Source organism: Tachysurus vachellii, chromosome 16, assembly GCF_030014155.1.
Source record: "Tachysurus vachellii isolate PV-2020 chromosome 16, HZAU_Pvac_v1, whole genome shotgun sequence".
NCBI lineage: Eukaryota > Metazoa > Chordata > Actinopteri > Siluriformes > Bagridae > Tachysurus > Tachysurus vachellii.
In genome coordinates this window covers 3,294,807-3,311,710 of record NC_083475.1, presented here as the reverse complement: position 1 = coordinate 3,311,710, position 16,904 = coordinate 3,294,807, and the positions used below count along the sequence as shown (strand labels likewise).

The 16,904-nt window shown below is 38.0% G+C and overlaps 2 protein-coding genes and 2 long non-coding RNA genes across 10 annotated transcripts in view; 2 read left to right on the top strand and 2 right to left on the bottom strand.

Moving 5' to 3' along the window:
- LOC132858830 (NACHT, LRR and PYD domains-containing protein 12-like) overlaps positions 1 to 16,904 on the top strand; it is a 291,009-nt gene that overhangs the window by 263,352 nt on the left and 10,753 nt on the right. The gene's annotated exons all lie outside the window — the stretch shown is intronic.
- LOC132858976 (uncharacterized) lies at positions 5,375 to 7,354 on the bottom strand. Its single transcript, XR_009649687.1, has 3 exons — positions 7,245 to 7,354; positions 6,955 to 7,007; positions 5,375 to 6,722 (listed from the first exon to the last, which is right to left on the bottom strand). It is a non-coding gene; the product is annotated as an uncharacterized LOC132858976 (long non-coding RNA).
- Positions 7,707 to 14,128, bottom strand: LOC132858938 (leucine-rich repeat flightless-interacting protein 2-like). Of its 5 annotated transcripts, XR_009649665.1 has the most exons (9): positions 14,101 to 14,128; positions 13,852 to 13,943; positions 12,694 to 12,862; positions 12,341 to 12,426; positions 11,073 to 11,243; positions 9,282 to 9,364; positions 8,997 to 9,167; positions 8,834 to 8,918; positions 7,707 to 8,722 (listed from the first exon to the last, which is right to left on the bottom strand). XR_009649665.1 is itself a non-coding variant. In XM_060889491.1 (7 exons), the coding sequence occupies exons 2-5, from the start codon at positions 12,377 to 12,379 to the stop codon at positions 9,086 to 9,088; spliced, it is 375 nt and encodes a 124-aa protein (XP_060745474.1). In that variant the 5' UTR covers positions 12,380 to 12,426; positions 12,694 to 13,845; the 3' UTR covers positions 7,708 to 8,722; positions 8,834 to 8,918; positions 8,997 to 9,085. The 5 variants fall into 5 exon arrangements, 1 of the variants encoding a protein (XP_060745474.1); XR_009649664.1 differs by lacking the exon at positions 14,101 to 14,128 and having other exon boundaries at positions 12,694 to 13,572; positions 13,852 to 14,008; XR_009649667.1 differs by lacking the exon at positions 14,101 to 14,128 and having other exon boundaries at positions 12,694 to 12,867; positions 13,852 to 13,997.
- On the top strand, positions 15,887 to 16,783 carry LOC132858978 (uncharacterized). Its single transcript, XR_009649689.1, has 3 exons — positions 15,887 to 16,129; positions 16,372 to 16,507; positions 16,722 to 16,783. It is a non-coding gene; the product is annotated as an uncharacterized LOC132858978 (long non-coding RNA).

Below are 16,904 nucleotides of genomic sequence, written 5' to 3'. Positions count from 1 at the left end.
CCCATATCTGTGATCATTTCCTTTTGTCTCCTTCCTTTTGTAAAACATTGACCAAAATTGGAGTTGATATTTTTCATCACTTGAAAAATTATAGTCTTAATTTTACACAGTTCAAATACTACATATGACTAGAGAGAATTCTGAACATAGAGAAATACTCTGTACTTCTCTATATGAAGGCTGAGAAAAGCCCATCTCCCTCCCCCCATTCTGACTACATTTTACAGAGGGACTATTGAGAGCATTCTGAGCAGCTACATCACTGTCTGGTTTGTAAACTGCACTGTCCTGAACCCTGCAGCGGATAGTGATGACAGCGGAGATGGTCATTGGAGTCTCTTTTCCCTCTATCATGAACATTTACACAACACGCTGCATAGGCAAGGCCAACAGCATTGTGGATGACCCCACACACCCCTCACACTCTTCACCCTCCTGCCATCTGGAGAAAGGTACCGGAGCTTTCGGCTCTCACAACCAGGCTGTGTAACAGTTTCTTTCCAGAAGCCATCAGACCCAACATGGTCATTTAGAGCATTTATTTGAAGAAAATAAGAAAATGACAACTGGTCTAAATAACAAAAAAGTTGAGTTTCCACACCTCAAATAATACAAAGAAAACAATTTTATACATACACATATACACACACACAAATATATATATAGAATATATATACAGGGTTTAGTCCGCGTTGCAGTGGATTGTCTTGCGCTAAATTCCTGTCCTCAGACGAGCACCAGAACTAACGGGGGTCAAGATTTTTTTTCTTTGAGCCCAGTGTTTTGAAGACATTTACCTCAGAAGATGTGTTGATTCGTTGCGATTCTTCTTGAGGAGAAATATGCCGCGAAGCTCTCCCGCGGAGTGAGGAAGAGGTGGACAGTTGAAGTGTCCAATGGAGTTATGAGATTTTTTTTTTTTAACACAATACTAATGTTTTAACTTAGGAAAGGTTAAAATTACTATTTGAAGGAATAACCCTGATTTTCAATCACAGCTTCCATGCATCTTGGCATGCTCTCCACCAATCCTTCACATTGTTGTTGGGTGACTTTATGCGACTATGAGGCAAAAATTCAAGTATATCAGCTTCGTTTTTATCGTTTGAGCCTCTTGATCACATTCCAGAGGTTCAGGTCTGGAGATTTTGCTGGCATTAAGAAACCCTTTATGTGGTGTCCTCCATCCACACCTTGATTGCTGTGTGACATTGAGCATTGTAAAGCTAAATAAAAAAAATAATTCTCAGAGTTTAGGAGTACATTGACAGAGCAGAAGGAAGCAAGTTTTCTCCCAAGACAACCTTGTAGGTGGCTTGATTCATGTGCCTTTTACAAAGATGAATGTGCCCAAATCAAGCCTTGCTGAATAACCCCAGATTAGCAGCAAACCTCCACCACATTTCACAGTGGCTTGTAGGCCTCTCCAGGTCTAAAGCTAGCCATTACATGACCATTGCCCAATCATTATGGCATTTTGCAAACCTCAGCATGGCTCTTTTTTGACTTTCATTAATAAAGGACATTTTTTTCTAGCCCAGTATGAACTCAGCCCTTTGAATCATCCTGGATTAGCATTTCACCCCAGCTGCTGTTTGCCATTCTTTGTGTAGCTTAATTGATGTCATCCTACAGATGATGAGTAACATTCAAATGAGATGGTGGTCAGTGGAGAGTTATTTTCTCCCTCTGTCCCTCTGCCAGTCTGTATCTTTGTTATCTCCAATGTCAGCAGCTTGGGCTTGTTCTTATGAACCACTGTCTGAAAATTTAATGGATTACAATCATCGTATCTTTCTGCCAGTAAAGCCAGAATTGAACCCTTCTTTTCCTCACTCAAAACTCTTTTCAACACTAAACTCTTCAAAACTCACAACACTCAACTTTAATTTTAAGATCAGTCTTGAATTTTACACTACATATGCACTAAAATTTACACTACATATATTTCTTTATTACATAAAAGTCAAAATATATTATAGTATAATATAAATACCTTAACTATCAAAACTGTGTCTAATGACAACTTATCTTCTCTCTCCCAACCTCAGATACCACAGTTTCTGACCGGATCTCAGCATGTCTGGCAGAAATATCATCATGGATGACTGCTCGTCAGTTAAAGCTCAACCCTAGCAAAACTGGGAACTGAACTGCTGTTCATCCCAGGTGATTCATCCCCAGGTCATGACCTTGCTATATCCCTGCACAACGATCTGATCTCCCCTTCAGCCACAGCTCGCAATTTTGGGGTAACCATGGACAATCAACTCTCCTTTTCCTGTCATGTTCAAGTTCAAGTTCCAAGTTCAAATTCTTTTTTTGTCCCCCAATGGGGCAATTCGTTGTGCAACAGATAGTATAACAAATCACACACAATCACTCACACAATACCAATACAAAAATTGCCTACCATGCAGGCATAGTTAAAATAATAAAAACAATAAACAATCAATAAATAGTGAAATTATCTATGGTTCTTTATAGAATTGAAAAGCAGAATGGCTGCAGGCACAAAAGAGTGTTTATATCTGTTGGTTCTGAATTTTGGGAGTTTAAAGAGTAATCCCGATGGCAACATCTGAAATTCAGCCTGTAAGGGATGAGAATTATCTGACAGGATAGATTCAACCCTCCTTAACATCTGATTCTGATAAACATCTGCTTTCTCCAGACCTTTCTGCCAAGAACCTGTGATGCTGCTGCTCACCTTTCATTAACCCCGAAAGGGAGTTTTTTTGTTTTTACAGTGATGGACCCATACCAGCAGATTAAGGAGAAGCTAACAACTGACTCAACAAAAGACCTGTAAAAAAAAGAGTCAACAGGGTCTTATCTTATTAAACTTTTCCAGCTTCCTCAAGCAATACAGGCGTTGCTGGCCTTTCTCGCAAAGCAAACTGGTATTTGAGTAAAAAACACAGCTTATCATCAATAATGGATCCTAAATACTTATACTCTGTAAAAAACTCTATTTCCTGACCATTAATACTAGTTTTCTCAGTGTTAGTGACATTGCGCTTAAAATCAATACACATATCCTTGGTTTTAGAGGCATTCAGTTCAAGATAGGCATCTTTACACCATGTACCAAAGTGATCAGTGACTGAACCATGTGAAGTTTCCTCATTGTTCAATAAGCCGACAATAACCGTATCATCAGAAAACTTCACAAAGTATCGGTTGTCAATCACAGAGCAATAGTCATTAGTGTACAGAATATAGAGAAGGGGGGAAAGAACACACCCCTATGGTGAGCCAGTTGATGTAAGGGCCCAGTCAGAGAGATGGCCATTTACTGTCACTCATTGGGATCTATTTGTGAGGAAATCTGATATCCAACCCACAAGGTTGGCTTCCAGTTTGAACTGATGTAGGAGCTTCTCAACCAGCAAGTGGAGCTGAATGGTGTTGAAAGCTGACGAGAAATCCACAAACAGTAGTCTGGCATGATTTCTATTGCCCTCAAGATGATTAAGAATAAAGGTTAAGTACTGTTACTGTTGCATCCTGGACCCCTCTGTTTAGTCTACATGCAAACTGTAGTGGGTCAAGGAGGCAATTCGTCATAGATGACAGTTTCCTTTTGATCAGCTTTTCAAAACACTTCATCACAAATGACGTAAGGGCTATTGGTCTGTAATCATTTAAAGTCTTAGGGTGGCTATTCTTTGCAACAGGAACTATAATTGACTGTTTCCATAAGTCAGGGACCTTCTGTTTACACATAGATTGATTAAAAATATAAGAAAAAATAGGGCCTATCTGTTCCGCACAACAAGAAACAATATTGTTCTGGGAAGGGACTTGTTTTGGCTTTGCAATATTTAAAGGTGTTCACACTTTGTGCAGAGAAACATACAGCTGACTGAGGATGGGACAATAAAGACTGTTTTTGGCCAATAATTTCATTACTAAAATCATGCTTATCAAATCTTGAATAAAATTGATTCAGTTCTTGAGCCAAAGACATGTCTGATGTAAAGCCTACCAATGCCACTTTATTCTTTATTGTATCATTTTGACCAACCATTATTTTAATACTGTCCCATGCTGAGCCTAGAAGATTATTAATCAGTTTGTTTTCCACTTTATGTTTGTAGTCCCATTTAGCCCTTTTGATTTCACATTTTACCTCCTTTTGAATACTATGTAATTCCTGAAGATTATTTTGTCTAAATGCTAGCTTTTTCTTTTTCAACAAATCTTTAAGTTGTTTTCTCACCCATGGCTTGTTATTGGTGTATATTTTGACAACTTTTTTAGGGATTACAGTATTCTCACAATATGCAACCCATGAGCTAACCACATCAGTCAATTCATCTATGTCCCTTGAAGATTGAACAAACTCCTCCCACAAGGTACAGTCCAAACAGCCTTGCAGAGCCAGCGAAGCCTCTTCAGACCAGACCTTAATTTACCTAATATCCACTTTCCCACTCTGAAGTAGAGGTCTTCTCGGGTCTAAAGAAATGTACCCGCCTCGAAGTGACCCAAATCACTTTTTACCCGGAACCGACATGCATAATTTATTTCTTTTTTTAAAGAAAGACCTGACCCGAGACAAACCCGAAAAAATTAGACCCGAGTCCGACCCGACGGCAATTTTTTTTAACCTGACCGGACCCGAATGTTGCATAACTCTACACTAAAGTAACCGCTACAAAGTGGATTCAAGACTGATTGACAGGTCTGTTTCAACGAAAATTAGCTTACCGCCAGCCACACGTTGCCAGCCACATGTCGCAAGCGGTCTTGGCAAACAGAGGAGAGGTTGGAAAAGGTCTCGAGTCGATGCACACACACACGAGATACAGTAGTTCGGGTCTTCTCTGGTCCGTTTGGTAAAAACACATTAATTTTAAATTACCCGAGACCCGATGCTGCTATTCTTATACCCAATCCATGTCCGAGGCACACGTGAAACTTTTACACCTGAACCCGCTCGGGTTTCTGGTTGGACCTCGGGTTTTCGGATCTAAGTGGAACCGTGAAGACAAATGAAGGCAAATGCGATTGGGGGGGGTATCTGCAGAAATTCCCTGGGTAGATAGAAGGGGCGCAAGAATACTGAGAGTAGTTTGATATCTTTTGTACACAACTTTTTTCTCACTAACGTTGTTTTGCACCAGCGCTCATTTATGTACTGTACAGGCACACTCCGCCCCCTCACGACTTGCCAGTGGTCGTTGCAACCTGATCCAAATGAAAAGGAGCACCAAAACCATCCAATGTAATGCCAGCGTCTGAGTCCGCTTTTCCCAGCCATGTTTCCGTCAGGGCCAGGATACATGCTTCTTTAAATTCATGTTGATATCGGACATGGGCTTGCACTTCATCAAACTTGTTTCGGAGGGACTGCATGTTAGCAAGAATGATAGAGGGCGCGCAACAGAGGCCACCTTGCTCGCTCGCGTAATCCACCTCTCCTACCCTGCTTCCTTCATATCCGACAAGGTGCGTTTGTAGAGCTCCCGCTCTTTCCATACTGCCATTTAATATTGGTGATGTCCGAGAAATTTAAATCAGGAGGTGGCCTAGAGTTCGCTGGTTGATCGAACTTCAGCAAATAGTCCCGGCTATATAAAATCCGAGACTGAAAAGTGCCGCACCAAGCCTCCGCCAGATGGGAAATTTCCCAGAACACCACCATCAGTGTACATCCAACAGACCATTTCATTGTAACCGGTCAGGAAAAAAGCGATCACTGCAGAGCTGATCATGCACATAAAATGCAAATATGCAATAAAAACTACGATCAAGTATAAAAAGGGGAACTCAGATAACTTTAGCAAATTTTACAAACAAACAAACAAACAGACACCATCATGCTACCATGCTGCCGGTCGCTGCGTGCGCATGCGCCCCTCCTAAAAATAATGTTGCTAATGTGACTCGCTCATGTTGAGTTCTTCTCTACATTAGAAGGATTCGGCCATTTTTTTCCACACAGGCTGCTCAGGTACTGTTCAATCTCTTGTCATCTCAAGACTGGATTACTGCAACTATCTTTGCATTTATAAAAAAACACACAACCTTTGACACTTTTTCATTGTAACTTTGAACAACGTTTTAAACTCATGGTATGTAACCTAGTGAGCCAGCATTAATGTATCCAATGTTAGAGATTTAAGCACTCATGTAAGTCGCTCTGGATAAGAGTGTATGCCAAATGCTGTAAAGGCTGTAAATGTAGACTAACACTTTAAAATGGTGCAAATCTAGATCATTCTTATGGCTTGGTATCCTGTCACTAGCTAAATAATGGTAAGCGGTGGTCTGGCCTGCAATGACCAAACACACAGTGGCCCCACAGTTTGCACACTTAAGCCACACAAGCATAAATATGAATTTCATATTACAAAAAAAATGTCAAAGCAAGTGGAATATACTTTAAAGTTTTTTAATGTTTTTTTTTTTTGGAAATATTTTACCTGGATAGTGTTTTTTTGTGGTATCTTTAAAAATGACAAGTATTTGGATCCTTAATAGTGGCTTCAGTACAATCACAGTCAGTGTTTATCTATTTTGCCCTCCTGTTTATCTAGTTAAATTTCCCTCTATGTGTGACTTTAGTAGTGACATTAACAGTGAGGAGATGTTACCTGTATAGAAGTGAGGAGTCTCCATCTTTAAAATGCCTAGGATGATCCATTGACTGATCACTTTTCATAGAAGTACAGCTGGCTGTTGGTGACATTGATCTCTTTCCCTGGAATTTACTGGACAACATTATAGATAGTCCTTTAGTTATTTATATAACCTCTTTACAGTTTTTAACTCACTTACTTTATACAGTAGGGTCTTAAGTTTAATTATTATAGCATTTATTTTTTATGATAAGTAGTGACTTGTTATTCATATTGATCCCATTGTTATTCCTTTCATATGTACTTAATAAATAATGTATATCTAAAAAATTTATAACTAGAACACAAGGCTGCTGTAGGTTACCAGTTGTTTGAGGCTGGGAAAACATTGTCTGTGTTCGGATCAGGAGTCTCCATCTGTGAATATTAGTACAGTCTGCATAAACTGGAGTCTGATGTCTTCTTTCAAACACTCCACAAAACACAAAAAACAAATATGCAATTAAACTTCCACACTACATCTTTATGCTGTACCTGTAAGGTTGTACCTGTACCTGGGAGGTTGTACCTGTAAGGTTGTACCTGTACCTGACGTGCCTCAGAGTTCTTACAGCTGATATTACACAAATATTGTTTAGAATTAAAATAACTCACCTTTATACAATGTCCTTGTGTGACATTAATATAAGTTTCTTCCTCAGAGATTTTTGGCATTCGTAACGCACCACAAAATGGAGTCGAAGTTCAGAGAGAAACACTTTCAGTTTAGAAGGCAGGAGTCATTACAGGTGAAGACACGGGTCAAGGTGTCATTTGGGTTATGAGTCATTTTATTAAATCGGCTCTTTTGGTGAACGATGAGCTGACTTGCAAATCTAAAATGCATATATAATAAAACTGTTTTTTTGAAAAATTGCTCAGCAAATTGCTCTCATATTCTATGAGAATTTAATAATCCTAATTTTCAAATGGGGTGTACTCATTTATGCTGAGCACTGTATGTAATATATATAGTAAATGATAATATTTGCCAACAAATAAACATCACTTAATAAAGATTGATTTTGAGTTCCAGTGTTCATAATTGAAATGAACAGAATGAAATGTCAGTGCACCATTTTTAATTCAGTAATATGAGATAATTGCTCAGGGGTCTGAATACTTTTACAAGGCACTATATATTGTGACACAATTCACTTACAAACCAGTTTTGTAAATAATTCTATACTAGACATTATCATCTATTGTAATAACAAACCCTGTTTAAATAACAAAATTGTGTTATTTTACTTCCCTCTGAATGATCTATTTGATTAAAATGAATGCAATAAATTCAATAAACTTCATAAATTCACATACAAGTTGATTTAAACTGTACAAATCAAATGAGACACTTTTTTTGCAGGAATGTTTATTTAATCCACTTCATCTTGAGGACCTCCATGTTAACAGTCGTTCTGTTTCACGCTACTAACCACCAGGGACAGTGAATAACACCCGTGTAATCTCTTGTGTGCTGAAACCTTTAACGCAAAGTCATATGACAACAGTGACATAATACTTACTGTAAACTACATTAGCTGGTATGATGGAGAAGAACCAGACTCAAAAGGAAACCCATCCTTATTTGGCCAACACCAGAGAGTGTGATTATAAATTATTATAAACACTGGAGAATCTGAATTACCATAAACAGTGAAGAGTGTGATTATGAATAATGTTCTTTCTACAATCATATACAGTCAATTTGGAATTGTGTAATAACTTAGATTGCTATGAAACTTGAGCCAATGGCTGTTTGAATGTTACCCTACTGGTGCTTAGAACTGAGCTCTCAGGGCCCCAACCGTAACCCAAGCTTCTATGATCTGTCCCATGGGTTGGGCCCTTAATGGCACCAATTCTCTGCTCCACTCACATCGGATAAACCTCTCAGGGCCCAGCAGTGAAGAGTAAGAGAACACTAGTTGGGATTTGATAAGCAGGTTCCAGACCATTGTGACATAAGTGTTGGGTTCTAGTAAGAACCAGAACACGGTCATCATATGACTTTACATACCCAGGTGTTAAACACTGACCCTGGAGGTTTCTCCGGTGTTAATAAGATCACAGGATGGTCCTATGCAATAGTTCTGTGAAAAAACAGATTTAATGTAGTAAGATGATCAGGGAGAAGCTTAAATTTTGACTTTTAAAACACGGTGTATTATAGCAGTCATGACATAGTGAGAAGACAAACTTACTTTAGTAACTCATCATAGATTAGAGTCCATTCATCTCGTTCTGCATCTCTATGGTCTTAGGAGCCTCAAGCTCTTTATCTCTCTTCTGAAATACAGTCATTGTGCTGTTCATATCTGAGTGAAAAGTAATGACATTACTTCATACACGTATTATTCCACCCACCTCTGTTATCTCTTCACAATTCCTGCATGGCTCAGAAAGCTCTTCCTCCAGCTGCTGCACTAAACATCGTAGTGAGTTCACCTGGGACATCAGCTCAGACTTTTCGTCATCCAGCTGTGCACTGGACTCCATCGCCGGCTCGTGTTTCTCCTCAGCTTCAGCCAAAGATGCCTGAAATTTTAACACCCAAAGTATGTTGGCACACTGTCAGACACAAGAGTTCACATCAGTGGTGATGATTATATGAGTAGAAAAACTTACACTTGAACTTAAACTTAAACTTACACATCGTTATGTTGTAGAGTTTCCTTCATTTGATTGTACTGTGACTTCAGGATGCTGTAAGCCTGCCGCTCTTGCTCATACTCCTAAAACACACCCATATACATATACTGATTGCTATATTGCAGAGATGGGGGACTCGAGTCATATGACTTGACTCGAGTCGGACTTAAGTCGCAAATTTGAGACTTGCTTGACAAATGTTAAAAAAAGGCTCTACTTGACTTTGACTTGACTTTCATGACTTGAGACTTGATTCGGACTTGAGTTAAATGACTCGAAATTTTGTTTTTGTTTTATCTTTTTTGTCTATTTTGTTTTTAAATCTGTTTTTAAACGCATGCAAGAGCGTAATCTAACCACGTGACGCAGCAGGCACGCAGATGGAGCTCGCGCCCTAACTAATAAAGCTTAACAGTCGTGACGAAACATGGAAGGCGCTACACCAAAAATAATTAAGTTCGGGTACCGGGATTTTGTGCAAGATGAGAAGAGAAGAACAGCAGGATGCGACCACATCGCTCACAACTGAATGACAAAGTTCTAGCAAATAAAATTTTTTGAAAGCGCAATAGTGTACATAAATGGTTGGTTACTGTTCATGTGGAAATGTCAGCTTTTTTGCAATAGCACTTATAATTGGTCTTCAGTGTTAGGCTTTGAGTGAAAAGAGTATGGATCGTTTATGGGGATGCACATATATATAAAAAAAACAAATATAAAAATAAAAAACTTCAGAGTTGCAAGCACAGCCATATTCTTGTCTCGCATGCACATGCACACACATTCAATTTAACGGGATCGTCCCCGTGATCCCCCTAAAAAAAAAAATAAAAAATATTCTCACCCTCATGATGTTACAAACCTATATACATTTCTTTGTTCTGATGAACACGAAGGAAGATATTTTAAGGAAGGTTTGTAACCAAACCATTCATGAGCCCCATTCTCTTCCATAGTATTCTTTTTTACCACTATGGAAGTGAATGGGGCTCGTGAATGGTTTGGTTACAACATTCCTCAAAATATCTACTTGTGTGTTCATCAAAACAAAGAAATTTATACAGGTTTGTAACATCATGAGGGTGAGAAAAAGATTAACTATAACTATATATTCATTTTTAGGTGAACTATCCCTTTAATTAATAAATTACACTCACTCCAATCATCTCTCTCTCTCTCTCCTCTCTCTTCTGCCATGTTTGAGGCATATTGAAACTTTTCCTGCTTTTATGTTGGCCTTATTTCAGTTACATTTTACATCTTGGGCTTTGTAGTTTTGTTTATTCATTTTTAGATTTTTATTGTATTTACAACTCACCTGTATGTGGACACCTTTTAAAAATAAATGCATATCATTTTTGTTGCAAATAAAACTCATAGTCCACAAATACTGTAGATTTAACTTTGTTTAATATATACATTTAGTTAAATCATCAAACATCTGTATGACTTGCCAGTGACTTGCTTTACTCAAGCTACGACTTGACTTGCTTGACATAAAGCAGTGACTTGACTCTCACAAAAAATGACTCGGACTTGCTTGAGACTTGAAGGTTAAGACTTGAGACTTACTTGTGACTTGCACATGTGTAAGCACATGTGTTGTAAGCACATGTGTTGTACTCCCACCTCTGCTATATTGTAACACTGTAGTGATTTTTTTTTTGCATTAACAGTAGTAGTAAAACATTTATGAGAGGAAAAGCTTACTATAAGTGACTCATCACGCTCATCACAGGTCCTGAAACCATTTCTATCTAAACTGCTTAACACCAGTATTGTCTTACTTACCTGCTTTATGGCCTCACACATCATGGCTGAATCAGAGAGCTTCTCCTCCAGCTGCTGCACTGTGCCTTCCAGTTTGTGCACCTGGTACATCAGGTCCGACTTCTCGTTCTCCAGCTGAACGTTGGACTCCATCGCCTGGTTGTATTTCTCCACAGCTTTCGCCAGAGAGACCTGGAAGTTCAACAAATGAGGTTTTTGGCTTTATTTTCTTCAACACACAAATGGATTCGAATTAACACTCATCAGAACAGCCTGGAATGTTTTGTATGGTGGCCAAGAAGTGCAAAACAAAATAAATAATCTGGAAACAAAATAAACCAGAAACCACAACATTTCAGACAAACCGGAAAATGTAGGTACAGTTTGCCAATGGACGTCATACTGCTGATTGGACGATACATCGGACACTCAAGATATACAGCAGGTACAGCAGGCTGCTGCAGTAGAAAGTTGAAATGTGTAAAAATGTATTGTCCTTACTGTGAATTATAATATGTCAAATTTCTGCAGTCCATGTGGAAAAAATCTGGAGATGTCTTAAGGAACAGTTAAACTAGCCGCACTTACATTGTACGAGCATCCGCGATCTCCTTCACCACAGCTAAAGAAGTCAATCAATGCTTGATATAATGAAATGAAATGGCTTTAGTGTATCCACATGCCACAGACAGTTTGTTCCCATGTAGTTATAATGTTGAACAAATCTATGACGTGTCTCTGCGCTGTTCCTTATGGATTAAGTTCTTGCAGCAAAACAGCATGTCATCAGGTTTAACACACGTTACCGAACAACTCTCCTGGTCCGCACAGCTCTGCTCTTATAGCATTCCTTACATCATTTAATCTGGGATAGTTTTGTCTCTGAAACATACCTGTATTCTTCAGTTGTGTTTTTAGATATCACAAACTAATCTTTATGCCATGAAATGATATCAGCATGTTAAGAATCACGGCATATGAATGCTCTTCCTTTTCTTGCTTGACAAGGGAATTGTTATTTTCTTAGATTTAACATGAACCCAGAACTCCACACATGCACTTGAAATAAAGTTATACACATTTTCCTACTGCATGTATAGTTTAAGTGACAGATATATTGTCCAATCAGCAGTAATTCTTCCATTCGCAAAGTATTCCTACCTTTTCCGGTTTGTCTGAAATTTTGTTGTGTTTTCTGATTTGTTAATTTGTTTTTCACTTCTTGGCCACCTTGTAGTCCGCCACTTGTGGACTAAAGACACACACTTCTATGATGTGTGAAATAATACCGTATGAGATTTCTCTAGGTCAGATAGAGTTTCCTTCATCTGATCACACTGAGACTGCTGTAAGCCTCCCGCTCTTGCTCACACTCCTAAAACACAACATTGACCACTTAATGTTTATATTGACAATAAACCTCATATGCTGTGATCTATTTAAGTCTGAAATATTTTTTAAAAATGATCACACTAGAATTTTATCATTAAGCAGAGGTGCCAATAAATATGGGTTTCCTTTTTTTGCATTTTTGTTACAAGAATGTGTGAGATCTTCATTTCATAATGTTACTTCTAATAAAAAGGAACGCAATGCAAGGATTTTAACACAAGGATTTTAACGCAAGGATTTTCTAACTTACTCTCAGTGCCGCATTACACGTTCTCTTGGTCTCAGAGAGCTCCTTCTTTAAGTTATGCACCTAGTCGCAGTCTGACCACAGTGAACTGCAGGGTACTGTTCTCATTCTCCAGCTTAGTATTGGTCTTCATCACCTCACTGTACTTCGTCTCAGCTTCACTCAGAGAGACCTGGACTTTTAACAAAGTTATTTACTACTACACACATTCAGACAGACACACACACTTCACAATAACAGCTGTGCTTGTGAGAGCACTAAAGTCTCCTCCTTCGATTTGGTCATAGTTTGAATGCTCTTTGCAATGGAACACTCCTAAAACACATCCAGAGAGAAAAAGAGGTTCAAATCTTTACTACTTAAAATTCATATCTACAGTATCATAAACAGGAAAGAGAGCATCATGAATTTGTCTTTTGTCCAACTATTTAGTGTACTCTTGAAGTATTAAAGAGGTATTAGATCATCTTTCATTTCCTGATCTTTACATCTAGATGGGTTACAAAAAAATGGTGGTAGAACAGATGATTTGGAGCTGAACAAAAGTGTAAAAACAGAATGTCTTTAAGGTGATTAAAGTAAATGACACTTTATATTTGATCTCATGAATGTTGCTTAAATTAACTGTATCAGCAGCATCAGGAAATGAAATCTGAAATCAATAATTCTGTCTGATCTATTGTCAGATATTACCTTAAGCGTTCAAAACAAAGATCTGGTCTTGCTGTTACAATACTTTTGGAAGAGAGAGAACACAGCCTGCATTGTAACATTATGCTCCTTTCTCTGTTATCTCTCCATCTTTTTCTTGACTCATCTCTTCCTCGGGCCTAATGTCTCCTTGTATTTCCTCACTTTCTTCCTCATTGGCTCTAACATCTCCTTTAAATCAAATATATAAATGTGTTTTACGTTTGAGTTGGACGTGGAATTAGATTTAATTTCACTAAATCCATTTCCTCGAGCTAATGACATGAGCGCATTCTAAACTATGCTAGCGCCTGTTAGCATAGGATAAAAAAAAAAAAGACATGTCAATGTCAGAAACGTGGCAACAATCGAGTAATACTTATATTATAATTAATCATAAGTCCCGTGCTACCGCATTCGCTAAGTTTACAACAACATTATGGTAGGATAAATGTCCATTTTCCACGTTACCTGTCTGCTGCTCTTGTTTTGAAGACTCGCGGCTGCAAAGCGCAGTAAAGGTAAATCCGCCTTCCGCTCCACCTCCGCGTAAATACGTCCGCCTAAATTTTATTTATTTATTTTTTTAATTATTATTGTTACTGGCAGGTATAGAAGTGTATTGTTATTTATAATAATAATAATAATAATAATAATAATAATAATAATAATAATAATAATAATAATAATAATAGTACTAATAAGAGAGCGGCACTTTACATTTTTAGACAAAATGCCGTTCAATCCACGCAGGCGGAGGCAGGACTTTATTTTGATGGGCACACCATGCGGCCAATCACATGCGAGGACCGACAAGGATCATACCATTATGTGAAAGAAGGAAGTTTGAAGCGTGTGTAGTGGTACAGGCCAGGTACATAGAGAGACAGAGAGAGACAAACAAGAAACTCCTGCAGCTCCAGTCGCAAACAGCAGGGGGCGCAGTGGAAGATCTGCAGTCTGACAACGAATGAAAGTCATTAAATGTCTGATTTGTATCGCTGAACTCGGGTTAAACAGCCCGTCAGTTAAGGGCAGATGTTGTGAAATTCATTGTGTTTACCTGAAAAACAGTAAAACTCCGGTCATATGGTGAGGAGACATTTTAGTGAACAAGGGTAACTAGTGTAAACTACAGAACATATCACACCTTTAAATAATCACCAAAACAAACCCTGAAGTGACAAAACATATCAACAATCTGTGGGAATGGCTCTGAAATTGATGTAGTGGGCTGGGAAGCAGTGAAAAGGCATTTTAAGGCCATATGGATATCATCACTCTTTATTGCACTTTTACTCACCTTTACATTTGTCAATCAGTTTCCTACGTTCAACAAAAGAGCCGGTTCAAAGAGTCGACTCAACCCTGAACTACACATGACTCCTTCCGAAAGTGAAAGTGTTTCTCCCTCCGAATCGGCTCCATTGTTTGAAGCGTTTGTACAGTTAAAACATCTTTATCAGCATCGGAAACGGTGATATTAATGTGACAGAACAAGGCCTGTTGACTAAAGGTCAACCTCATTTCTTTTTTCAAAAAGTGGACCTTTTTGCAGTTTTTCTCCTCCTTTTGTATTTAACACGCTTTTTGATGCACCTAAATTATTTACTGCATTGTTGTCAAATTGCTTCCTCATGTACCACCTTTGTCAGTCCATACACAGTTCATAAGTTTAAAGACCACACTAACAACAGAATAGATTTAATGAACTTTACTGAAGTATTAATAATAATTATTTTCATCATAATTTCTTCACTCTCTGTCAATGCCTCTTTGCTTGTTGCTGTATTTGTCTTGACACTTATGGATTTAGTACAATGGTCAGTTCCAATCTTCTTGGGTGCAATTTGGAAAATATGTTTCTTGTTTCCCATGTAAAGAGCAACTCGCATGGTGTATTTAATCTATTTTGACTTATTTAAGGGAGACTTTGAGACTGAAAAGTTTTAACAAGCTAACCTGAATAGAAAAGGAAATTAATGTTTATATAATTGTAATAGTAATGAAATTATCTCCCTAGGATGTAACAGTTACGTTGCCAGTAAGTTATGAAATTACCAAAATAGTACGTAACTGGACCGTACTTGGTTATCTCGCGACGTTAGGAGACCGTAGTGGTGATTTGGTACTGTAATGGTAATGAAATTACCTCCCTAGGACGTAACAGTTACGTTGCAAGCAAATTAATTACGTAACTAGTACATCGTGTGTTCGCTGGGTAAGCATCGTAAATCAATGAATATACTAATCATTCCAGATAATTTACCTCAAGCGGTCCGCTTTGATGTTCTCAGAGGACTAAATACGTGCACCGAAGGAGAGTAGCATTTCCATTGGCTCCAGTCTGCCAGTATTGGCCATCACAAAAGTCGATATTGCAAAGCCAATATCACTGAATATCCCAAGTTTTGTTATTATAATCATGCTATATTTATATGGATATTATATTGTAGACTAATTAAAAAATATATATATAACCCCTCCCCCTATCATTCAGAGGCGATGCTTCACCGTTGCTTTGAAAAGTGTATTGCGAGAACTCTCTCTGAACTGCATGCGCGGCATACACACACACACGTCCAGCTACAATAATGTATCATATTAATTTGAAACAGCAACCCAGAAGATTTGTCACAAGCATTGATTAAAACAATGATGACAATAATCACATGAAAAAAAAACGACTTCAATTCTGGACCTTTGGCAGTGAGGGGGGGATCGTTGGAACCACCTGCCTATGGGCTTGGTAAGTTATTTGATTGTTTTTTTTTTTGTTTTGTTTTTTTGTTAGAAGAATGTGGATATATTGTATATCAAACTCAGTATGACGTATGTACTGTACAGAGCTTTCAGCTTCCTCTCTTCACATTATGGGGAATTAAACATTAAAGGGGGTTTAAACAGGATATTTTAAACTAAAGGAGCAGCATTTTCTTTAAGAATAAAGATGTGAAAATGATTGTGCACATTTGTTTGTGTGTTTTCTAGGAGTTTGATCCATTCCATCAGAAGAGATCAGACTCTTCAGGACTTCTGCTGTGTGTTTGTGTAAACTTTACTAATATTTAAAGATGGAGACTCCTGATCTGGACACAGATAATGTTTCTACACTATCAAACAACTGGTAATCTACAACATCCTTGTGTTCTAGTCTTTAAGTATTCACATCTAAATTATTATTAGTAAATATGAAATGATTTAACCAAATGTTTTACTATTACAGTATATAACTATACACATCTAACAGTCACTAATTCACAGTAAAAATGTATTGTTTAATGTAAGTAAAATAAAGAGTTTATATAAATGACTAAAGGACTGTGTATAATGTTGTACAGTAAACTCAGGAGAAAGAGATCAGAATCACCAACACACAGCTGTATCTCCATGAAGAGTGATGCATCATCCTCCTGTGTTTAAAGATGGAGACCCATCATTTCCACACAGGTACAGTAACATCTCCTCACTGTTAATGTCACTGATAAAGTCACACTTAAAGGGAAATTTAACTACATAAATAG